The sequence below is a fragment of the Vicugna pacos genome, chromosome 14 (assembly GCF_048564905.1).
Source record: "Vicugna pacos chromosome 14, VicPac4, whole genome shotgun sequence".
NCBI lineage: Eukaryota > Metazoa > Chordata > Mammalia > Artiodactyla > Camelidae > Vicugna > Vicugna pacos.
Window position 1 is genome coordinate 600,253 of NC_133000.1, and position 25,602 is coordinate 625,854.

The 25,602-nt window shown below is 40.7% G+C and overlaps 1 protein-coding gene across 16 annotated transcripts in view; it reads left to right on the forward strand.

Moving 5' to 3' along the window:
- Nucleotides 1-25,602, forward strand: part of ZMYM2 (zinc finger MYM-type containing 2) — a 93,719-nt gene that overhangs the window by 31,282 nt on the left and 36,835 nt on the right. For 14 of the 16 annotated variants that reach the window (XM_072975937.1, XM_072975934.1, XM_072975938.1 and 11 more), the window contains 8 exons: nucleotides 3,221-3,292; nucleotides 8,648-8,798; nucleotides 9,256-9,371; nucleotides 12,009-12,125; nucleotides 14,175-14,325; nucleotides 16,536-16,708; nucleotides 22,184-22,349; nucleotides 23,035-23,069. In XM_072975937.1, coding sequence (XP_072832038.1) covers nucleotides 3,221-3,292; nucleotides 8,648-8,798; nucleotides 9,256-9,371; nucleotides 12,009-12,125; nucleotides 14,175-14,325; nucleotides 16,536-16,708; nucleotides 22,184-22,349; nucleotides 23,035-23,069 — 981 coding nt within the window. The remainder of the gene's footprint in view (nucleotides 1-3,220; nucleotides 3,293-8,647; nucleotides 8,799-9,255; nucleotides 9,372-12,008; nucleotides 12,126-14,174; nucleotides 14,326-16,535; nucleotides 16,709-22,183; nucleotides 22,350-23,034; nucleotides 23,070-25,602) is intronic. The other 2 variants (XM_072975939.1, XM_072975951.1) reach the window with 1 other exon arrangement.

A 25,602-nucleotide genomic window follows, 5' to 3' on the forward strand; every position in this document is an offset into this window, starting at 1 on the left:
TTCTTTACTTTCCTTTTCTAATATTTCATTGTTAGTGTAAAGAAATGCCACTGATTTCTGTACGTTAATCTTGTATCCTGCTGCCTTGCTGAATTCTTTTATCAGCTCTCGTAGTTTTTGTGTGGAGCTTTTAGGGTTTTCTGTATATAGTATCATGTCATCCGCATATGACGACAGTTTTACCTCTTCTCTTCCAATTTGGATCCCTTTAATTTCTTTCTCTTGTCTGATTACTGTGGCTAGGACTTCCAATATTATTTTGAATAGAAGTGGTGAGTTTGGGCATCCTTGTCTTGTTCCAGATTTTAGTGAGAATGCTTTCAGCTTTTCACTGTTGAGTATTATGCTGGCTGTGGGTTTGTCATAAATAGCTTTTATTATATTGAGATGTGTTCCCTCTGTACCCACTTTGGTGAGTTTTTATCATAAATGGGTGCTGAATTTTATCAAATGCTTTTTCTGCATCTGTTGAGATGATGTGATTTTTATCCTTTCTCTTGATGTGGTTGGTGTATTATGTTGACAGATTTGCGTATATTGAACCATCTTTGTGTTACTGGGATGAATCCAACTTGATCATGGTGTATGATCTTTTTTATGTGTTGTTGGATTCTGTTTGCTAATATTTGTTGAGGATTTTTGCATCTTTGTTCATCAGTGATACTGGCCTATAGCTTTCTTTTTTGGTGGTGTTTTTCTCTTGTTTTGGTATCAGGGTGATGGTGGCTTCATAGAATGAGTTTGGGAGTACTCCCTCCTCTTCAGTCTTTCAGAAGAGTTTGAGAAGGATCAGTATGGGCTCTTTGTATGTTTGGTAGAATTCCCCAGTGAAGCCATCTGGTCCTGGACTTTTGTTTGCAGGGACATTTTTTATTGCTGATACTCTTATTTCATTTCTGGTGATCAGTCTGTTCAAGTGGTCTGTTTCTTGTTGGTTCAGTCTTGGTGGACTGTGTGTTTCCAGAAACTTGTCCATTTCATCTAGGTTGTCCAGTTTGTTTCCATATAGTTGTTCATCGTATTTTCTCTATTTCTTTATTTTTATGTGATGTCTATTTTCTGCTCCAGTGTCCCATCCAGGATACTATGTCATATTCAGCAGTCACGTCACCTTAGGCTTCTCTTGGCTGTGGCGTTTTCCAGACTTTTCTTATTTTTGATGAGCTTAACAGTTTTTAGGAGCCAGGTGTATTGTGAGAGGCTCCTCTGCTTTCAGCACTGGACAGTCTGGGCTCTGGGTTTATGAGGGAGATCACAGGTGTTGGCCTTTTGCATTTTTATTGTTTTTATCACATGACAAGGGTGCCTCTCACAACAGGACTTGAAATTGTTGGAGTTTACACTGATCACCTTGCTGAAGTGGTGATAGTCAGGACTCCCTTCTGGAAAGTTAACTCCTATCCCCTCCTCAACCCATTTCCAGGTTTACTCTTTGGAAAGAAGGAAGTCACTCTCCTTTAGGGTGCAGTATGTAGACAGTTGGAATTATTCCAACTGCACGAGAAATCTGGACAAGAAATTTGCCCCTGTCTGACATTTTTTGGGGGGGAGCAAGGTAGAGGTGACTAGGTCTACTTAATAACTTATTTTTTAGAGACGGTATCAGGGATTGAACCCAGGACTTCGTGCATGCTAAGCATGTGCTCTACCACTTGAGCTATACCCTCCCCCTGACATTTCTTAACTGATTCAGTCGTTTATTAATGCCTGTATGGACTCGTGGGTATTTATTTTGTATTTTGGGTTATAATTCCACACGGTTTGTTTTGTTGCTCAAGTTTTTCCAGGTTTGTCAGTTGGAAGCACTTTCACTTGGTTCCTGTGTTCTTTTGAAATCGTCTTTTTTTTTTTTAATTTTTGTTACTAGTTGTTTTCAGTCCTAGGATTTTTGTTTGGATCTTCTGTTTCTTTGATGAGAATTTCTGTTTTTTCATTGTTGTGTTTTTATTCCTGGTGGAAGCATTTTTGTCATGGCTGCTTTACAAGTCTTCGCCAGATAATTCTAGTGTCTTTGCATCTGAGTTGTCTTCCTGGGTTTTGGTGAGACAGGCGATGTTTCCTTTTCAGGGAAGCCTGGACCCTTGGGGCGTTCTGCCTGGGTCTGACTTACCCTGCTGAAGCTGGCTTTCCTTGACCCAGCTCTGTGCGTAGCCTCTCTTGACACCGGGGGGTCGGGTTGGGGGGTAAGCGTGGGAGTCTGGCTGCCCCAGGCCTGGGCTGGTCCTGCCCGGAGGAGCAGGAGCACCTTCTGGCCCCCGCACAGCCTCCACTGATGCCAGAGTGATTTTACAGGCCGGTTGCAAGATAGTGCTTTTCATGATTCTTTTTAAAAAACTGTCTCAGTTTTATAACTTCACAATTCTCATAATGTATGTTCATAATTTTAAGTAACTATGTGGGAATCTGTGCATGCACTGTTACCGATGAAGGGACAGAGTCGGACACGTTGGACACCCTGCACACATGCTCTAGTGAGTGTCATTTTTTCCCCGGAACAGCAGTTCCTACAGTGACCTTTTCTTGTCCCCGCCCTCCCCTGCCCTTTGACCTTTTGTCTCTAGCATTTCACCTTGGCTGTCATCTTTGTCCCCACAGCCCAGGCAGTTTCTGGCATGTGCTGATACAGGTAGTTAGTAACCTGGACCCTGGCAGTGGAGACTATCCAGTGCTCACCACGGGTCTTTCAGTAGTTCCCGTTTTCTTGCCTAGTATTTTGACTTTCATGGAAAGGACGATGCTTTCTGCAAGGAGTAAAGACAGAAGTTTGTTAAATATGCTTTAAAAAGAGGTTCCAACACAACCCATTTGCATATGAAGAAAACTGCAAAATCTCTAAATTAATTTAGAATGCTGTGAGATTTCTTTCTAAGTATTATTAGCAGGCTTTAATGGGATCTTAGAATACACTGTCACGTAAGAGAAATAAGTGATTTCTTTCAAGGTCTGCTTAGAGGTGAGTCCCATGTAAGGGTCTATATTTTAATTCCTTATCTAGTTATTACATTGTTTGTCACCAAATGTTTTTTTTTTTTGATAGGATAATCAAAGTTATGTAATAATTGGCACTGGGGATCAAATAGGCATTTTTGAAAGCTGGAATGAGTTTGCCTGTCACAGAACAAGTAATTAACAATCGACTGTAACAGATTGCTTGTTGACCTTTCAATCCAGCAGCCTTTCTTTATATCTTTTTATGAAGTCTTTAAAAATCTTTCTTTAGGTAGGTAGCCACCCAAGCTTCCTGAAGGAGGTTCGAGATCACATGCAGGACACTGTGCTGATGCAGCCCGAGGTAAGCAGGAGCCCAGCTGGGGCTGCGGCCTGCCGGCTTCACTCACCCCTACTTACGGCCTCCATTGTCTCTGAGAAATCGTGTGCATTCTGAAGGGTGTTAACATTCATGAACTTAAAATATGTCACATGGTGATCGTTTTCTTACTTTATCTCTTAGGATGGACAGACTTTCTTATTTCACCCAATTTTACATGTGTTTTCTTGTGATGTGGCCGTTGGCCATTTGCTTTTAGGATTGTTTCCAAAACTTATTTTAAGATAACAGATTTTTAATGCATAGTACCTTGACCACAGTGGGCATTTAATTACAGGATATAAAAGTCCCTCTCTTGTGCCTACCTGAGAAATTTTTTAAAAAACCCTTTTTCAAAAAGTTTCCGTGTCTATATTCCCAGTAAGCCACATGAATAAATTAGTACATGGATAAGAAATATATACAATTAAGAATAATTGTAACTATAGTACAGTGTTCAGAAGAAGGAATTTTATGTTAATATAATACTCTTCATATTATTATGTATTATTTGATAAATCTATAGATGTTATTCAAGTCTTATCCATTAATGTCCCTTATAACAACTTGGAAAAAAATTATCCCGTGTCTAGCATCCAATCCAGGATTACAAGCCAGTATTTAAAAAAATTTTTTTGTTCCACCACCTTCTTCTGAGACCCTAGTTCCTGATACATTAGACTTCCTGCTCCTGTCCCTTGATCATGGTGGCCCTGTTTTTATTGAGGTTTTTAAAGTCTTCTTTTCCTTCTTGCTTCATTTTGGGGTGTTTCTGTCTTTAGTTTTATTGATCTTTTCTAATTCACTGTTAATTTTCATCTCAGACTTCATATTTGTCACCTCGAGAAGTAGTTCCATCTGCGTCTGTTTTACGTCTTCTACTCCTGACCTCCTTATGTTCATATTTTCCTCTAGAGATTTCTTGGATATATCAGCATATTTATCATAGTAGCTCTTTTAGCATCGTTACCTACTATTTCCCTCTCTGTCCTTTTTATATCTGTCTGCAGCTGAATTTTTAAATTTCTATAAGATGTTGTACAGTCAGCCTTCCATAACCACTGGTTCCCCATCCACAGATTCAGCCATACAGGAATCTAAAATATTTGGGGTAAAAATTTTCAGAAAGTTCCAAAAAGCACAACTTGAATTTGCTGCACACTTCCAGCTGTTCACATTGCATCCACACTGTACTAGGATTGTAAGTGAGCACGGGCGAGCATATCTTAGAGATAGATGTGCAGAGGCTACTTCAAGCACTACACATTTTACATGAGGGACTGTTCTGTGGGTTTTGGTGTCCAGAGTGGGGGTGGGGTCATGGAGCCAATTCCTTGCAGATTGGTTATGTGTTGTGCTGTGTTTAAAAGCTATTGTTTCATATGTGAGTTTTCCAGGTGTTAAAAGGTGGAGGTTAAATCTAGTTTCTGTTACTCTGTCCCGGCTGGGGGCAGCAGTCCTGTCTGTTGTAATCTACTCTGTCTCTGTCTTTCACGACCTTGACATTTTTGAGTACCGCGGGGCCTTTGGTAGAGTGCCCCTTGATTTAAGCTTGTCTGCTGTGTCTCAGGATCACACTGATTGAGGTATGTTCGGGGGATGACTCCCTGTAAGTGAAACGGCACCGCCTTAGTGCCTCCCTAAGGTGCGTGACTTGCGTGTCCCGTTACTGTACGCTAGCTTGGCTCACTTGGTTAAGAGGGTGTCTGGTTCATTTCTCCAGGTATAATTACTGTTTTTCCCTCTGTATTTAAGTTTTTTGGGAAGGGATATGTAAGTACCATGTTGCTCAGTACAATTTTCACTCACTATTTTTAGCACCTGTAGTCAATCAGAAAAGTTTTAAAAATTACAGAAGTAGTTTATGTGGAAGGGGGAGAAAAAATTGTGAACTAAAACAGTGAAGAAAAGTAAACCATGATGGTATGTAAATTTTTTGGATCTTTATTTGTCTGCACAAACATCTTGTGACAAAGAGAATTTCAGGGCCTTATTGAACAAATGAAGTATAAGTTTTATTTGAATGTATCTCTTAGTCTTCACTTAGTGTATACTCTAGTATAACACCATGTCGGTGTTTCACCACTACTTCCTTCTGGGGGGTTCTTCACTGTTTTTGTCCTTTGAATCCCCTTAGTAACATGGATCCTAGACTGATTCTCAGAATGTTGTTAAATGCGTAAAGTAAAATATCTATGATTATGCCTAGAACCAATTACTCAAAATACAGTTACAAAAATATTTTTTAAAAATTAAAAATTAATATATATGTACTTTATTAATGTGTTAAGTAATAAGAGAGTGGTTAATAACTATAATGTTTTTTTCTAGTAATCTTGGACATAAATAATATATTGAGCTATCTGCTAGTATAATACAAAGCTGGGGATTTTAACTTTGACAGAGTCACAGGTTCTGCTAAAACTACTGTGTTTTGTTGCCTCTCATCGGAACAGAAGAGAATGCTCCATTTCAGGGCGATGCTGTTGAGTATGAAGGCCATGCCCATGCCGTGCTGTGGGCCGGGTTGAGTTCGGCTGTGCTGGCTGTGGCGGGAGCTGGTTCTATGCAGCCACGCTTGGGCTCACTTCCTAGATTAGATTTGCAGCAGCAAGTAAATTGGGCCTTTGTCTCCTGAGCACCTACTCGTGCTGTCCACGTGCTTGGTTACTAATGTACTAAATAATATGTTTTATTACATATAAGAGGGAAAATCAGGGAGCAGTTTTAAAATCATGTGATGGTTAATTCTGATGTTGAATTGGTTAGCGTTAAAATTTAAGGCATCTTTTATAAATGAGTAGACTGAAAATTAGCCAGTTTGCCATAAACTCCCCATTATTTTTACCCTTTACCTCACCAGTATCATTTCAATCAGTTCTGCCTCATACTTTTTTTGTTTTTACTGAATTTATAAATCATTTTATTTTCCCCATGCCTGAATGAGGAATATAATAATTGTGAATTTGTTCCACTTACTTTCATTCTTTAAATTACTCAATTCATATTTATAAGGATGTGTGAAATTTAGACAAAATTACTTACATAAGATTGAGAAAACATAGCATGACAGTACATTTCTTTTCTTTCTTTACTTCTTTCTTTTTTTTTTTCTTTTGGCTAATGTTCTTCCATTAAATGGATCCTTTTGTTTTTGAAGTAATGGTAGTTGTGAAAGTGACGGCGTTGAAGTATTTTCAGTATTAATGATTCTGTCTTTCCAGTAGTACTTTCTCATTCTCTTCAGGTAAAACTTTGTCAGTGTGGACCAGTTGCTTAGCTTCTTTGTTTATTTGACGCAGTTCAACTGGTCTACTTTTTATTGGTATATCTTAAAACTTACTAATTACTTAACCATTTTGGCAATAAAATCATTGTCAACTTGAAGGATGTATCTAATAAGTTTAAAAAAAAATTAGTCGAAGGTTAGAATGGTTGGTTGAACTTCATTTATACTGGTAAAGTAATTCTTCGTAAGTGAGGCTACGTGGAGGTCTCACACATCCACCTGCTGAGAGCTGCTGTGTTTTGTTCTCTCTAATCTGTGTTACAGTGGCAGGTGCCTTGGTATTTTAGTTACTAATTTGTACTGTACTGCTAGATTTTAAACATTCTTTTATTTTCCACTGTTGATGTGTTTTCTTTGATCCTTGTTCTGATATAAAATTTAAATTGTTATATCAGGCCCCAGGAAAACATTCTGAACAAAAACCAGCACACTCCTCTATTGTCTTTGCAACATTGGGAGAGTCATAACTAGACTTAAATAGGCTTGCAATTCTTCTTTCCTTGTGAGCATTCTTTTGCTGTTGATAAGTTTTTATTTTTATTTTTCTGAGCCTATCAGAGATTGAAGAACTTTCCTCAAGTTAAAGGAAACGTAAGGCTTTCTTTAGGTGATATTTTGTGAGCAGGAGACAGGCTGCACAGGCTGTTTCCCTGGTACCACAGTGACTGACGCGCACTCCTGGCATGTAAATAGCTCTTTTCCCGCACCCTTTCTGTTTATTGTATGCTGAGAAAGATTTTTCTTTTTTTGATGTTGATGCTAGTTTTTGGCTAATGTTTTTATCTTCCATTTATTACTTTTATTTTTTCAAATCCCATGGCCTTTATGAAATTTATCCATACAGTTTACCATTTTTTTGTTACTTTGGCTTGATTGTCATCTTCCCTGACATCTGTTACTTATCCTTCCATGGGACATTTTGATTCCTTCCTGAATCATCACACTGTGCTAGGTGGTGTTGGGTGTGCAGGTGAGTAAAATAACCTAAACATTGTGTGGAAGGATGGATACAGCAGCCCCTCCGTATCTTTGGGGATTGGTTCTGGGACCCCCGAGGACACCAAAGTCCATGGATGCGCGAGTCCCTTCTGTAAAGTGACCTCACGTGTGAATACAGAGGACTCATTGGACGGTTGACTTTGCAGCATGATATGTGGTGTTTGATTTAACTGATGGTGATAGTTCTGGACCCACTCAGAAAAGAAACCAAATACAAGTTGCACTTAAAGGCTTGCCTTGCCTTCTGTTTGATTTCTGATTGTGACTGTCAAGTTAACTTCTAAATACAAACACATCAGTTCACTTGAGTTTCAGTTTTGTGAGACCATGTTTTAGTGGTGCTGCATTTGTGCAGTGATTTCCTGTGGCCTTTCCCTCAGGTGTCTTACCTCATTCTTTGAGTTACACCGAGGTCGGCAGTGTTCACCTTTGGCACAGTTGACCTTAGCTATTGACTAAGTATTAACTTTAATAGCCAGATATCATTCTGAGTTAGGTTTTTTTTTTAATTAATAAAAATTTAAAGGTTTTTATATTTTATTTTGGTTGAGTGAGGTTTCAAATGTAGTAGAAAGGTGGTAAATCAGTTTTAAGTATCAAAGTGCTTGGAACAATAGCAGCTCAGTGGAAAAAATATTTAACATCTTCAAATTATTCCTCTGAAGGACTGTAGTCATTTGATTAAGACAACATTTTTTTAGGTTCATTTAATTTCTTCTGTCAGATGATGAAGTCTGCCATCGTTGTGAAACAAAAACACTGTGCCTTTCTTAGGTTTTCAGTTTCTATTTACATGTAGGCATTCTGTGTAAATAATTAATAGAGAAAGCCACTATTTTTGAAGGAGACTTAGCTTAGATCATACTTCTGTTTGGCCCTAATATAGTTGCACTGCAGTTAACAGTGTGAATCTAGATGAAGACTTCAGACTCACCGAACCTGGTTACAGATAAACAATTGTTTTATAGAGAGAAAAGGTGTAATGAGAAATACAGAAATTTCTTTCTAGTTAAATTGTTTTCTCAATTTTCTTTTTATGTTTCAAATTTTAGAAATATGGAAAACTGACCACCTGTACTGGTTGTCGAACACAGTGCAGGTTTTTTGACATGACCCAGTGCATAGGTCCTAATGGATACATGGAGCCATATTGTTCAACTGCTTGCATGAACAGTCACAAGACAAAATATGCAAAATCACAAAGTAAGTTTCAGGTGTTTGGAAAAATCAGGAAACTTTAATAATAGTAATTTCTTAACTACTCTTCTGTGACTTTATTTTTATACTTGTTTTTAACTGCATGAACTATATATTTTTATTACCACACTAAACTTTCTTACTGCAAACTTTTTTAATGGTTTTAAGCATTTCTTTTAACTTTTAAATTATTGGTAAGGTTCTGACCACGTCTTTGTTCTTCACTAAAATTGATTTTTATTTCCAAACATTGTCTAAAACAGATTGTTTCATGTATCTGTGTATGTTTTAGAGACATAGGATCAGACTTTTTATGACAGTATTTTTTAAGGTGAAAATAATCTCAGATTAATAAAATAAAAGTTTATGGAAGGTTTCACAAAAAATTATTCTCAGAGGTCAATTAAGATTTTTTAAAAACTTTGTTTTATAAAAAATCAGATATGTACTTTTTCTCTCCTAGGTTTGGGAATTATTTGCCATTTTTGTAAGCGAAACTCTTTACCTCAGTATCAAGCCACAATGCCTGATGGAAAACTGTATAACTTTTGCAATTCCAGTTGTGTGGCTAAATTTCAGGTTTGTTACTTGTTTTGCCTAAGTCCTGCTTCCAATAAAATACGTATGGAAAATAATTAATATTCTTTGTTTAATGTGCTAATTTCTACATATTTTGTTGAGGGTCAGATTGGAGGGTGGAGAATTCAGAGTCACAATAGACAAAAGCTTCACCAGGCCTCTGCTTAGCAAGGACCCTCGAATTGACTTCTAAACTGTGACTTATGACACAGACTTCAAAGGAAAGTAGATTTTATTGTCGGCCTTTAAACAAGAGTCAGGGTCTAAGAGGAGGGGGAGAGAGAGGGGCAGGAGGAGGACCAGGATCACCTGGAGCGTCTCGGGGGGCAAAGCCAGGAGGAAAGGCTGGAGTGGGGGGGGCTGCTTTGAACTAAGCTCACTGGAGGAGGGTGGGCCTGGAGTGGTGGCTTCTCATTGGCTAGTGGCCGAGCTGCAGAGATTTCTCATTGGTTGGGTTGTTGCCAGGTAAGGGGAAAATCTTCCCTCTCCGGCTGGGTGTGTTCCATGAACTGCCCAGGGCTCTATTTTGAAGGAAGTTTTTCTTCACTCATTTTCTCCTCTGGGTGCCTTGTGTGCTTAGTAGATGGTGTGAGTGACATGTGACATGTGACTTAGGGGGAGTTCCGTTTTATGCGGATGAAGGGCGGAGGTGTATTTAGCCAGGGAGTGATCAGCTACACTTTGTCTTATCACCTTGCAAATACGCCCCGTGGATGAGGTTGGACTCGTTCGGTTGCCCTGGTTTTAACAGAGACCAGACTAACTTCAGGGAGACATTTTTGCTTTGGTCCATGTAGAGAAGAACTCTGACATAGTTCTTCAGAATTGGAGTTTGGATAGTCTCAGAGGACAGTTAGGGTTAGGGTTAGGAAGTGTGCAAATGGAGCTGGTTGACCACTAGGAAGGAGTGGTTCAGAGGGGATTCAGTGTGAGGCAAGTGGTATGAGCAGGTTTACCTGATGCGTGTGGTATTTCAGGGTGTTACTCACAGGTGCCAACCAGTGGTACAGCCACGCTTTATGAGTTAGTTCATCCAGCAGTTCGAGTTCCGGGCACTCTGCTCTGGTTAATTTATTTAAACTGAAAAATGCAATCTCTTAAGTATATTGCAGTAGATAGTATAATAGTAGTTAGTATTTAAATTGAGGTGGTTTTGAATTCAGACAGGTGAATGTGTCTTTGTTAATAGTTATATCCTTGACAGAGCTTACCTAATAAATCACATTTAAGACTACACTTTTATTTTGGAAGTTGAGGTAATGGCCATGGATATATTCACAGAGTTGTAAACATTGCTTTTGACTTGTTGGCTTACCTAAAATAGAAACTATAGAATAAGAACTAATTAGGTAAGAGGACAGTGTCTTTGGCATGATATTTGTGGATTTTTAACTTCTTTTATTCCTTTTTGATGTTGGGTAACCTGAAATGTTAATTTAAAATGTTTTAACTACTTTTCATTTAATTCAAACTTACATTACTCATGATTTGGTAAGAGCATTTGTGTATGTACATTGTGTATTTTAAAGGAACAATTAATTTAGACTCTTGTTTCTGAGAGTTGCATCCAAGATGAGCCTGCAGGGCATTTTCGTCACTCTGTGACTCTGCATAAAAGTAACATAAGGTGACAAATAGAAAAGCAGCATTGCTTAATTTATCTTAAAGCAAACCATGGATCTTGAACTTTGTCTTCATTAGATGTTTTTCCACTTCAGAGTAAGATAATAGGGTGGTATTTAATTTGTTTTGAAAGGATAATTTAATGGACTTAAATTTTTAGAAATACTAAGGGTAGTGTTGCTTGGTTTTATTTTAAAAATATATTCACCTGATAGTTATGGTCTTAAATTTGCATGTTTTCTTTTCACAAATTTTAATTGTGTTGTGCAATGCATGCAGAAGCTTTAAAGTGATAAAAGGTTTTTTTCCTCTGCCTACTGCCACCTTGAAAACCATTTTATTAACTATTTTATAGATTCAGAAGACTATATGCAGTATAGACGAATGAATGATCATTAAATATCAGCATACTCACCACTTAGGTTAGAAAGTAGAGCAAAACTTTTAAAGCCCGTGTATGGTTATAAAAGTGAAATAAAACTAAAATAAATTCCTGGTATCAGTACTAGGCTGTAAATCTTTTCCCCCCAACTTTTTATAAGAAATAATCAAGTAAAAAAATATAAAAAGGCTGCTTTCACGGATGGGCTTGGAATGAAAATGATGGCGTTACTGCAGTTGGAAGAAATCATTAGTGAATGAGCTATTGGAGACAGAGTTAGAAGCTGGGTTCTTTCATTGCTTATTTACTAGTTCAGAACTTGGTGAACTAACCTCCCTGTTTTTGCTTATAGTTTCTTAAAGAAAAAATCATATTGAACATTATGATTTTTTTCCTTTTCCATATTATTTTAAATCGTAATAATCATGTGATTAAAAAATGAACTTCAGTTTATAAACTAACTTAGTACGCTAGGAGTTTTAAAGGCAGAATTCAGAAATGTAATCTTATATGTTGAGGAAATAACAATGTAAGCCAGATGTGTATTTCTGGACATAGTTGATATTTGATGGGAATCACAAATAAAAGTCCTAAAGCCCACATCAGACTCTGTGTTTTGTTCTTTGTTTTAGGCTCTCAGCGTGCAGTCCTCTCCAAATGGCCAGTTTGTAGCGCCCAGTGATATTCAGTTGAAATGCAACTACTGCAAAAATTCCTTTTGTTCAAAACCAGAAATCCTGGAATGGGAGGCAAGTCCTGCTTGGCTGTGCATGTTTTCTAGTGCTAAGATGAAAGCCTGGCGTGTAACACGGGCTTCCATTTGAGAGTCGAGAGTTTGTGTCTTACTGGATAATGATTTGTTTTTCAGATTTTGTAATGATTGGATTATTTGCTTTTTTTATGTTGGAGTGGCACCAACAAGGGATCTGGGGTTTTTTTAGGTCACACAAAAGATTACTGAAGTCATGTTCAGTGTGTATTATGTCCATAACAGTGTACAGAATGCCACGTGGTTTAGCTGCATGCCTGGATCGTCTGTTTGTACAGTATCGTGCCCACCTGTCTTCCCACCCTGCGTCTTTATACTGTCTGTGAACCACAGTATCTGCTGTTGCCTTATAGTTGCCATGTAATCATTTAACGTTTTATAGTTGTTCTAATAAAAGACTCCCAGTGTACATTTTCCCTTTCTCATCATTCTTGCCTTCACTAGTTTATTAATTTACTTTGCCATAGCTTTTTGCTGTTAGCCAAAACTGATCATTAATGTTTGTTTCAATAAAGGGGCAGTGATGGGTGGAGGGAAGGAATGAGAGTGGGGTAGGATGGCCCTGGCTGGACGTTGGTTCTTGAGCAGTGTTCACCCTTGGCCATTCTTTCTTTCCCCCTTTCTGAGGGTCTGGAGCGTGCAGCTGAATGGTGGACAAGGCGTGGTGCTAACAGCGACTGCTCTTGAGCCAGACTTCTGAGTGGCTGGTGGCAAGTCACTCAGGATCTGAGTCTTGGGCAGAAGGTGACATCCAGACTGGATTTACGTGATTGCTAAAGTACTGTGGAAATCTGGAATTGTATTATTTAGTCCCTAGAGAATTGTTTTGTTTTGTCTCAAGAGCATTTAAACTGGTCATTCTCAGAGACCATTGTTGCCACCCAGCGAGGATTGTCGGTGACTGTTACCCTCTTTAAATCACGGCAGGGAGGATGCTGAAGGCCCAGTAAGAGGGAGCAGAGCAGCGGTGGGGAGTGAGGAAGGAAGGTGGAAAGTGAGCACGTAGTGCCTTCTGGGGGACCAGGACCCTGCACAGACCGGGCTCTGGTGATCTGGGTGAAGCAGGGTCCTCTCCACCCACTCCACTCTGGCCCTGTCCCGCTTTTGTGGCCTTGGTATGTCACTTTTATTTACATGGAGGTGTCTTGTTGGAGTGAGCTAAAGCTCTGTCGACCTGGCGGGAGTCCCTCGGGGGCTTCTGGCCGCTTGTTCCTCGGTTGGCAGTTGTGGCTCCTTGGTTGCTGTTTCCTCTTATAAGTTAATGTCCCCTGTGGGCGCCTCTCCACAGATCCCCGTGGTCGCCTTACTGCTCGGGTTGCTAACGAGACTTTCACCTTCCCTCTTGGCCTTCAGGTAGCTCTGCTGAGTGTTAGGTGGGCGGTTTAGACCTCGTCCGTGTCCTCCATGATAGGAGAGGAAGGTCCACCATGAAGGTTTAATGGACTCTGATGTTTGAAAAGCATCTCTGGCTGCTGTGGGTTTGGGGAAGGAGAAATGACTAATCACTAACCTTACTCTGGTCAGCGGAGCCAGCGCAGTCTCAGCAGTGCCCGAGTGGTGGCCCCAGGCTGCATGCTTGCCCCGTGGTGGGTCTGTTACCTTCAAGCTGTGACAGGAAGGTGACTGAGCCTGCTTGACGACATTTGACAGAGTATTTCTTTTTGAGTGCAACTGCTTTTATTGTCACAACTCATCTTTCTCTAGCTTACCCACGTTGTGTCTTCCATCCTCCTCCTCCCACCTCCCCAGTTCTGTAGCAGCACCAGGCTGCCGTCTTGCTTTAGTGCCACTGGTACTTTCCCTGAGTAATTTTATGTAGCGATGTTGAATTTTGTGGAGCGATGTCTAAATACAGCAGTGAACTAGTTCAGCTAGGTGTCTGTGGCCTATAGGAAATGTATCCCAAGGATTATAACATTAAATAGGTAACTGATTTAACTTTGTTTCTGTAAAAGTGGCTTGTTTATTTCTTAAACTTGTTCTTGAGGTGGTTGTCATGTACTTACCAAGGTTCCCATTGTGCATTTAGAACAAAGTGCATCAGTTCTGCAGCAAAACTTGCTCAGATGACTATAAGAAGCTGCATTGCATAGTTACGTATTGCGAATACTGTCAAGAGGAGAAGACTCTTCATGAAACAGTAAATTTCTCTGGCGTTAAGAGACCTTTCTGTAGTGAAGGCAAGTGTACATACAGTGTTCATAACTTTTATTAATATTTAATGTTTTTTTTGCCAAGATATTTTCAAAATATGTAACTACATATGTTCAGAGTAGCTCTACAATTTTAGCATAGCTGAACAAAAAAATTGAGCTCACTTTTTTACTGACTTGTTTTATTATTTTGCATATATTTGTAGACCTCTGGGCCTCAGGGTGTTTCATCTCTTAAGAATTTGGTGACCTGTTTTTCCATTCCCAGAAAGTTTTGAGAATAAAATAAAAGCAATATTACACATGTCCTTCCTAAACATACAAGCTGTGATCTGAAAGCTGGCTTTCCAGGCGGATTAGAATTGGTTTCCGTTGGCCCCCATTCCCTGCCCCACTTACTGCCTGCTCTGCAAAGATGTCAGTGTCCCAGCAGGAGAGTCATAGGTGGCCTCACTGCACTGAGCAAGTACCGTCGGGGCTCCCGCTCAGGATGCCAGGGAGACGCTGGCTCTGCCGTGGCACATTCCAGGCTTGCCTTTCCTCACGTGTGTGCCTGCTGCTCGGTGCCGGGCAGCAGACGGCAGAAACCAGTCCGCGTCTCATTCTCGTTCCAGAGGCGGGAAGCAGGCTTGTGGCTTTGGGTTTGGGGCTCTTCTTGTTTTCACTTTCCCCACATGTCATGCTCTCGCTCTGCGTGGCCCCTGCCTTCTGTTCTTTCTGCCCAGACCCTGGACTCGCAGCCCTTCTACCTGCTGTCCTCTTCTGTTATTTTCTAGTTGGTTTTTTTTTTTTCTTCTTCCAGGATCCACTTTTTCTATAGGTTTCTACTGCTAGTTAGGGGCAAGAGAAAGGTTGGAAATCCTAAATGCCAGCAGTAGGGACTGGCAGCAACACCACAGGATCATTAGTCTGTTCACACTTCGTGCATTTCACACACGAGGCATGTGTGCAGGAGGGTGCTGCCTGGAGCAGGCCTCCTGGTCACGTAGGGTCAGTAACCGTGCTTACTGATAGAGTGCAGCTGCAGTGAAAAGTGACACAGTGTTTCATTGAAAAGATTGATTCTGAATTCATTTACCTCTTTTTACACCTGAATTTTTGTGCAGTGACAGCCTTAAGTGATTTGTAAGTCTGAACATACTTGTGTTGATGGCTAACACACATGTCAATGATCTTGTACCATTTGGATTACATGGATTTTATTAAAATGAAAAACAAGTAGGAGATAAATAATTGACACTGAAGAGGTTAATTTTCAAGGAGAGACATAATGGCTTTAGTTGGGCAATCAAAGGATGTGTATCCTTTTCCTGTTTAATCTGTTTTGTGCTTTCTCTGCCTGCACCTACTTCTCTGCTGGAACCCATCAGAAATAGCAAAACATGTAATACCTGGCACCACCATTAACATCTAGCTAGAAAGGTAAAGCTAATAAGGTGAAATACAACACGATTTAAATTGGAGTTGAGAATAACAAAAGCCATGGGGACAGAAGATAAGTAACTGCCGAGTAAATTCCGTAGGAAACAGCCGCAGCCCTGTCCTCGTTAGAGAGTGGGTAGGGTTTCAGTAGGTGGGTGAGGGAAGGTCGCTCTTGGTGCACGGCCTGAGTAGATGTACGAAGACTCTTTATCCTTAGAGAGCCATCAAGAGGAGTAAGTAAGATTTATATGTAAAAACACTTAACCATGCGTTTACATAGTAGGTGAAGGAAGTGTTTTATTAAAGGAAGAGGGTAACAAAATGTTCTCTCGGAGTCAGTCATCAAGCCAGTTCCCTGCAGGTCCTCTAGAGTGACAGAGACAGGTAAGGCTAGAAAATGTGGCTCCCGTGCCTACTTGGCTGAATGTATCTTTAGGTTTACTCAGTGCCTCTCCATAGTCTACATGCTTCATTTTTCTAAAATGCCTATTTGTTACGTGTTTATGATACTGATGATCATATTTAAATAGAACAAATGAAACAGCTCTGAGACATTACTAGACTTGCAGGTCTTAGAACATTAGTTATTTGAACTCACATGATATCTGCTATTCCACGTTCTGTTCCAGTTTTTATAGGCTGGTGTTGATTGCAGTAGATTTCACAGTTTTAATCAGGAGAAAAAGAGGAATTTATATGTGAATTTATAGACACTTTCTAAAGCCAATTACCTATTTGATCTATAAGCTTTCTTGCCTCAAAAATTAAGTTTTTGACGTGTTTTTGTTTTAATATTGAAACCTTGTATTTTTCAGGCTGCAAACTATTGTACAAACAGGATTTTGCAAGACGTTTAGGACTGAGATGTGTTACTTGCAACTATTGCTCTCAGCTGTGTAAGAAGGGGGCAACGAAGGAGCTGGACGGCGTGGTGAGGGACTTCTGCAGCGAGGACTGCTGTAGGAGGTTTCAGGACTGGTACTACAAGGCAAGTAGTGCAGGACTTGCTCACAGCAGTGCGGGGCCAGTCTCTGACAAAGTATGAGCGTGGTAGCCTGTTAATCGCATAAGTGTGCACACGTTAGGCTCAGCCTAGATTGTACGTGTGATTAAATATTTGTCATTCCAGTTTGTTTTTTATGCCTTGAAGTAGCATTTTTGCTTGTTTTGTAACTTAGGTACCAGCCCAAACTAGGATATTTCCAGCAGTGTAGTTTAACAAAATGGGTTATTTATCTAAAATTTGTGTCTTTATTTCACTAAACAGAAATATTTTTGATGAGAGTACTTTATCAGTTTTGAACCTTGGCAGGTAATCATTCTGGATTCTTGGAATGCGTTTTTAAATACTTGGAATTTTTTTTCCCTTTTTAATTGTGAATCTTTGGAGAGTTTCAAATTGAAAGGACACAATATGAATAGAGACCAAACACATTTACTTTGAAATTGTAAATAAGTGTATGTGTCTTAGTAAACTCTACTTCTAAAAAAGTAGGAGAGAGACCCCCTGTGGTCCATCGTATTGGTTTCGGCCCACATTTGGGCTTTGTTTAGTCAAGATACTACCCAAGAAAAAGCGTCTTTCATTCCTCAGTAGAAAACCATCTCAGTGCTGAAGCTTCGTTGTGGACACGGTCCTAAAACATGAGAGGAGGGGTATCAGCTGTAACCTCAAAGTGGTGAAGTGCTGCCAGAGAAGCAGCACGATGGATGAAATATGTAGAATATTGTTTAAGTTCACTTATAAGTTGACTTAATGAAAGTGACTAGTGTTAAAATGATGCTACTTAAGAGAATCATGGGAATTCTTGGTGTAGTTCTTGAATATCTACAGCTCAACATAGTAATAAACATTGTTTACATAAAAAGAGGGGGAAGATACTTTCTGGGTTGTCATAGGCTAGGATTTTGCTGCACTTTTAAAGTTGCTTCATTATTTTACTGTTGTTTATATTTTAAGCCTTAAGATTAAAAGTAAGGCTTATATTTAGAAACACACAGGACGGACATAACAACAGCCCCCCCAAGCTTCCCTTTCAGTCTAAACCAGCATCTTTTTCTGTTTGGACAGATGAGAAGTCTCTCAGAAATCTGACTGTAATGGCTCTAAATGCTCAGTTTTAGCTGAGTGCACACACAAATGCACCCTTTTCTCCACTGTTTAGGAGGTTTTAATGTTTGAAAATTGGTTTTGGATAATTTGAAAACTGTGAAGATATTTAGTGGCTAAAAATAATAAAATTCCATTTAATTCTTACTATCTGCCACCTTTTTCATCATTTATTTTATAGTTTGAGACAGAGGATTTCCCTGTCATTCTTTATTTTACAAATTTCTGCCTAATTGTATAATTGTTAATACAAAACTTTAATTTTTTCCAAATAATCTTTTTTGGAGGATGCTGTTTTTTGTTACATAGCACATGAAATGTATTTCTCTGTTTGACATCTTTGAATGTATTTTTCTGTTTTCTTTTATACCACTTATAATTAAAATAGAATTTTTTCTTTTTTGGGAAGCAAAGAAGTTGTTTGGCAAAAGACGAGATTGTTCTAGATGTAGCCATTTTTTCCATTTCCTATTTAAAGGATAATTGTATCTAATGTATTTTTATATGTTCAGTGATGAAATTTCAACAAGGCTGTGCATTTCAGAAAGTGTTAGTTAAATACAGCAGCGTTATGACATGCTGTGTAATCTGAGGGGTAAAGTCACCCACCAGAACTTGTAAAGCAAGGACGGTGGTGGTTTTTAAATAGAGTCATAGGATCACCACCTTCGAGATGTCTCCTGATCCGTGGTTCGCCCTCTGGAGGGAGCCAGTGCTGTGGTCAGAGATTCATCTTGTTCTGTGAGTCTGTCCACTTGAGTAGCTGTGTTTTCTGCACTTTTCAGGGTCTCCTCACAGCATCTTGAAAATGTGTTAAATTGAGTCCCAACCAAATACTGATGTTTTTGACCTTCTTTTCCCTTCTACTTTTTAAATTTAAGAACTCACAGTTTTAAATTTTAATTCCTTAAAAAATGCGACCCAGCTTTTATTAGGGAGATGATCTGTGAGGAGTGCCTTGGCAAGGGGAGCAGAGACACGAGAGCCTGGCTGCCCACGCGGGGCGCCTCTCTTCTCTCTGTGCTTCAGTTTGAGACTGCTTAGAGTGTCAGTAACTTACATTTATGTATTTGATAGTATATTTTTAAAATTTCTGCGTATGTTTGTTTAACTTGACGTTTTGAATGATATGTGTTTTCTGATCTGTATAATAGTTTGGTTTTGGATTTAAAATAGAGGTTTATTTAACCACTGTCTCTTCTAAGTTAGAATACAAAATCCATTGAAATCATGCAACCAAAAAATGCTGAGAATAAAATTAATGTTTTTTTTCTTCTCCCAGATAACTCTTTAGAAGGAAGTAGGTTTTACTTTTCCTCAAAGTAGATGTTTCCAGGCATAATGTGGAACCAGGTGGGAGGGTATTTCTTTTGATTTCTACAAGTTTCAGATTTTATTTTTTTATTTTAATTTTTTGTTGAGGGGGGAGGTAATTAGGTTTGTTCATTTATTTATTTTTAGAGGAGGTGCTGGGGATTGAACCCGGAACCTTATGCATGCTAAGCATGCGCTTTGCCACTTGAGCTATACCTTCCCCCTTCTGTAAGTTTAAAATTTTTGGAGAGAAAAAATTTAGTATGGTAATGGAGTAATAGCTTGGTGTTTGATATATAGTGAAGATAATTAAAAAACCCACTGCAGAATTAGGTCTGATTGGTGAAATGGGAACAAGTGAATGGAAGGTTACAAGGACGTGTGTGTCAACCAGAGGTGAGAGTGAAGCTGCCCAGGAAACGTAAGGGGCCATCGCTGTAGGTTGGTGACCTCTCCTCAGTTTTGAAGGGGAGGCGCCTGCATTAGCTGAGAGGTTGGATTAAGGTTTTGAATTTAGAGCTTAGTTAGTACCTGCCTTGTATTTAGATTGTTTGAATCAGTAACTGTTTTTCCCCCCTTAAAATAACACACAATCCTTGATTTTCCACAGTGACAGGAAAACCGCGAAGTGGATGGTGATGCAGTCTTTGTTAAACCAGAAACAAGTCACCCTTGAGGTCTTTACTGTAGAAGTGCTAAGGGTTCCGGAGCTCTCTCGGGACGGAGGGGGTGGGGGACGGGGGGATGGTGGTGACAGTGTTGTAAGGGTTGGTGGTCCCTGACGAGTTTTCAACTTAGCCCACTTCTGAACACTGCTAGGAAAAAACAAACCAATAATGAGAGGTTCAGCAGCTCTCAAGTGCTGGTTGTGGTGTTAAACTTGGAATTAGTATTGAATTTTGTAACTGTACTTTCATCCTGAAAAAACACATACGTATTTTGTTTCCATTTGCAAATTAGCATTAATCTTGCCCCTTTTTTCTTTGGATAGAGAGAGATCATCTAAATTTGTTTTGAACTTCCTAGAAGAAAGGAGCTTCAAGTATTATTACTGCAAATTCCAAATGTCTGTAATTACAAAATAATGAAGTGATTTTATTGTTCAAATTCTTTGGGTGGAACGTGCTTGGTTTTTGGTCTTCTAAATTATTGTGTAAATGGAAATATTACCATATACAAAGAGTCAGCTTAGTACTTTGTATAGAAATCGCATACAGGTTGATTTTGGGTTTAGATGTTACACTGAGAGAACCTTGTTGTGGTGTTCTGCCCCTGTTTGGGTTTTTATTTGCTAGTTATTCATTTAGCTCATTTTGGGTTTCCATTGTCTCTCTAATGTGGTGCACTAAATAAAGTCCAGGTTTCAACTTGGATTGTCTGCTTTGAATCCTGCCTCTGCATTTTCAGTATTTGAGCATAAGTCACTTTTGTGAAGAAGTTACTTTTCATGTGGACCTTACTTCCCAGTTCTGTTGTGGGGAGCAAGGCCCCTCTTGTGCTCAGATCAGTGAGCACAGTGTGAAGCTCCCTTCCTTCCCTTGTGCTGTGGCTTTTCTTTGAATATAAAGTATAAAGAGGGGGGAAACCTGGAAAACTGGAGCACTTCAGTGATTATTTTAAAGAACAGCCTTTGCTGGTGAGAGTTTTACATTGAGACTCTTTTTTTTTTTTTTAAGCTAGGATCTGATCGACAGTAGGTGCTAATATTACTGGGGTTACCAGGTTCTATCACCAGCGGTATAACATTTAAGCAAACAGGAGGTGTGGTATTGGCATCACTTAATAGTCATAATTTATACTGCAAATCTTCATTCATTTAACGTTTATTCAGCAGGAGAAATACCTGACCTGGAGAAATAAAGAGCCCGTGTTCTAACCTTGGGGTATGTTTGTTATGTAAGACCTGTTTACCAGCGCAGTTCTTTGTTAATGTCCCGGGAGTTTGACTGAGTGTTGACTCATGGAACTCCTGTTGCGACCTAAAGTGAGAGATTTCAAAGCCCATAGTATAAACTCTAGATTATTTAGAGAATGGGGAAAAGGTACAGCTATGATTGTTATGAACTATCGAATATACAATATTTATTGCATTATTAAAACTTCTAAGTTGATGATTAAACCAAAGGGTAATTTAAAAAGTTATAGTAATTTATTTGTACTGTAACTAGATAAAAAACTCGATTATGAAAAGAACTATATTTGAAATTAATCATACCTTTCGGTCCACTCATTGATAGGATGTTAAGAAATAGTGAAAATGGGCAAAATCTAGAAAAAATGAGATCTCTAAAGATTCTGTCCCTAGAGTATTCACCATCATAAAGTATAACTTTTTATGTATGAATTTTAGTTGGTTTTATTTTGTGTTTAAGTCATAGACCAGTTGGGGCTGATTGTTTTCCTTGAAATAGTTCAAATTTGTCTTAAAGCAGAATTGGTTTTTTTTGATTAATTAAACATTGAGTGTTTTAAAACATGAACTTTTAAGTTCTTGTTAAAATTAAATCAGTGTGTTTGTTAAAGGTTTTCAAATTTATTACATTAAACTGCTGAGAAACAACATCCACGATTTTCTCAGCATAAGAGCTGGCTTCAAATTTTTCTGGTCTTTGCCCTCCTATGAATTGGTCTGTTACGAGCTCATGAATCTGGGAGGTCTGTTCACTGGTCGGAGCTTTCCAGTGCAGTTCGATGTGGGAGTCTCACCTGGACCAGCGCAGAGGCTCGCAGAGCCGTAGGATGCGCTGTTCCAGTGGGGTCTCCCACATGCAAGTTTGTTTGCTGGTCTTTGTGATGCTGGTCTTTGACTCCCGGTAAGTAAAGAAAGGGGTTTTGACAGTTAGGTAAGATGCTACTTTTCTCCACTCTTGTGGGTTTCACTGTGTATTTATGATTTATCTTATAATTTTATTTTTTCTTTATCAGACCTTGTTTTGTCACTTTTGGCAATAATCACTGAGACTTGTAAAAATCTTTAAAAGTGCATGTTGGGCTTTGTAACCCTTGTGACTGGGCTCTGTGGTCCCTCCTCCCATCCAGGCCGCGAGGTGCGACTGCTGCAAGTCTCAGGGGGCGCTCCGGGAGCGGGTGCAGTGGCGCGGGGAGATGAAGCACTTCTGCGACCAGCACTGCCTGCTGCGCTTCTACTGCCAGCAGAACGAGCCCAACATGGCCACGCAGAAGGGGCCCGAGAACTTGCACTATGGTACGGGGGGCGGGGCTGGGGCCGAGGCCGGGGAACCCCTGCGGTCTTTGCCTTCGGTGGTGGTGGCGGTGGTGGCGATCTCAGTGGTTGGGTCTGCAGGTGGCTGAGCTATGTCCACAGTTTCCTTGGGTGGGGGTGCCTTGTGTGGTGTTTCTGTGGGTGTGCTGCTTTTTATTAAATTCTTTTTTGTTTTTTTCTTTTCATTTTTATTTATTTTTCTTAATTTAATTTCTTATTTTATTCTCTTAAAAATTTAATGCTAATCGAAAAAGTAGAGTATAGTTGGGGGTAGAGAGAAACTAAACAGAATTATGACGAAAGTTGTAAAAAGTCCTTTTGTGTATCTTATGTCACATGCAGTTTTAAATGAAAACCGTTTTTAGCAAAGTATTGTGCTGTGGGCAGGCGAGTGGGGAAAGACAGCAAGCTCTTTAGAAACTGTGACTTCCTAGAGAAATCTAAGAATATAGTGTTGCCACAGGGAATGCATGCCTTCTGGGGCTCAGCAAAGGGAAGGGTTAATTCCACCTATTCAGCGGGTATGTCAGCTCTCACAGTTCATATTCTTCACTTAAATATTTTCTTCAGTAACTTTTAAAAATCAGTAAAATGTAATGAGAAACAGGGATGTAGAAAATTCTGAAGAAAGTAATATTTGTCTTACTTTAAATTTGTTTGTTTCTAGATCAGGGTTGTCAGACGTCCCGATCCAAAATGACAGTAAGTATTGCTCAGGTGAAGTGCTGAATGCGGCTGTCGTCACGTGGGGGTAGAAAGCAGTTAGTTCAGCTTGATCTGCTGTGATGAGGGGAGGCTTTGACCTTCCTCTGTTGAGATGGTCGTGAGTTTCGCATTCAGCTGAGCTCCTGGTGTTCAGACAAATCCTTCCCTACCTGCTGAGGAGTGGCAGAGGGAATGAACTGTGGCCTTGACCCACGTCGGGCGAGAGGGATGCAGAAACACCTTGCTGCAGCAGCAGCGGTGGTGGCTGCGTCTGGCCCTGGCAGCTGTGGCAGAGCTTCCAAGCGGTTGAGCAGAAGGCCCCGTGGACGGGGGAAGTGGGAGGAGGAGCATTGAGCCAGGTGTGTGTGTTTGGAGAAACTACCCCTGGGGCCCAGCTAGGAGAGCCCGTGGTGGAATCTGGGGGGCGAGGGCAGGGGCAGGCCAGCAGTGGTTTTGTGCAGATACTCCTCAGTAGGGACTGAAGGTCTGTGCTGGGACCAGAACTTGTGCATTTTTAACTTTGAAAAGTATTTCCATAATGTTTCCTTCTGGGCTGTTCTTTTAGTTTTTTTCTGCTTTCTTTTTCTTTCTTTTGGTGAAATACATCCATTCTGCTTTTATGTTAGCATTTAAAGACGCTCATGGCTTGGAAGTAGCCATTCATGTGTGGCAGTAGGAGCAGTGCTGTGCCGCACTTGGAGCAGGGCTCGCCCTCTCTGCTGGTCTGCAGGTGACCATGGTCACGTAGTGACATCCCTGTCCTCAGGGGCCCCTGTGGGAATCTGCGTTGGCGTCACAGTGAGTCTCTGGGCTAGTTTTGTCCTGGTAGAAAAGAGAAAAATCAGTGGTTCTTGGCTCTGGCTGCATGCTGGAATCACTTGGGGAGTTTTCAGAACCTTCAGATGGGTTCCAACTCAGAAATTCCGTATTTTTGAGAAGTTTCTCAGGTGATAGTAATACGTAAGCACAGTTCAGAATCACGGTTGAGGCTGAAAGATTGCTGTTTGGTATTACTCCATTCAGTTTTTGCTTTTGATGTTAATAGTTGGGCAGAATTCTACAAAAATAAGCATGTTTTCCTTGGCTGTCTCCCCCTTCTGTTCCCCCCGTGGAAGTAAAGTTTTTAAGTCAGACAGTTGAGGAGTATTCAGCTGAACCGTCTCGAGTCTGGTAGCAGGCATGCTGATCCCTGCTGCGGGGTAGGAAGATGGTCCCCCTCGACACCTCCCACCAGCACCTAGGCCACCTCCTCTGACGGCGGGAGGACCGAGGGGCTAAGTCAGTGCCCTGCAGCCCTGGCCTCTTGTCGTAGAAGCTCCCTCCATCTTCTCCTAAGTTCGGGGAGTCTTCTAGTTCCTCACCCGTAAGCTTCAAAGGCTGCGCGCTCAGCTGCGTGGCTTTGGGTCACTCTCCTGACTTGTTTGTGTGCCTTTCCCTTGTTTGTAGTGTGGAGGTGAGGGTGGCACCGCTCAGGCGCCACCACAGGCAGTACTGAACCCACCTCCACAGGCAGGGCGCCTGGTGGTTAGAACTGGGTCGGATGAATCCAGACTTCAGAACCTGCAGCTCCCAGGTTGTGCGACTTCTGAGCCTGTCTCCTCATCTGCAGAATGAGAGTGAAGAAAGGCCTGCCGCCTCCTGTGGGCTGTGAGGGTTAAATAACTCATGTCCGAGGTGTGTCATGTTGGTGTTTGCCTCAGGTCTGAGTCTGCGTCCGGGACACCGTAAACGAGACAGCCTACAAGCCCACGGTTCTGAGGCCGGGCTTTGCTGTCAGGGCTCCAGCAGATCCGACGTCTTCCTGGCTCACAGGCTTGTGCTGGAAACAAGTGTCCTTTTCACAATCTAATTAATGCCAGTTGTCGTGTTTGTGTACTTTTTGTTGGTGATTTTGCTATTTAAAGTGTCCCCAAGCATAATCAAAATGCCATTTGTTGTGCTAAGCACCAAAGGCTGCCGGCACCTGGCGGGAACACTGCTAGGTGAGCTTCGTCCAGTGGGCCGGGGTCCGTGCTCGTGTGGCTGCTTCCAGAAAGAGGACGGGAAACGCATTGTGTGTAGAGCTGAGGGTGTGTCTGTAGTGCACAGAGGAGTTGGTGGCGTCGTGACCACAAGCGTGGTTCATGGGCTTATGTCTGATTAAACAAAGCACAGCCTGCCCTGCAGGATTGGGTGGGTGTGACACCCCCTTCCCTGGGGCTGTGCCACAGCACCCCCTCTGGAGCAGAGGTTCAAGTGTCTGTGAGGACTGTGTGGCCTTAACTGCCCGGATAACTGTCTGTGCCCTTTCCCGTGTCCGCAGGTAGGGTGGAGAGCTCCCAGGTGTAGCCTGCCAGCCCCAGGACGGGGGTGTGTGTATGTGAGTGTGTGTGTGAGTATGTGTTGCACGTGGTGCAGTGGTGAGCGTGATGAGACGGCCAAGACTGTGTCTGTGCGAGAAGCTTCTGAAATTGCAGTTACTGGGATGTAGGAAACACAACTCAAAGTTTGATAATAGTTTTGGTAATTCTTTTCATCATTTTTCTTATCT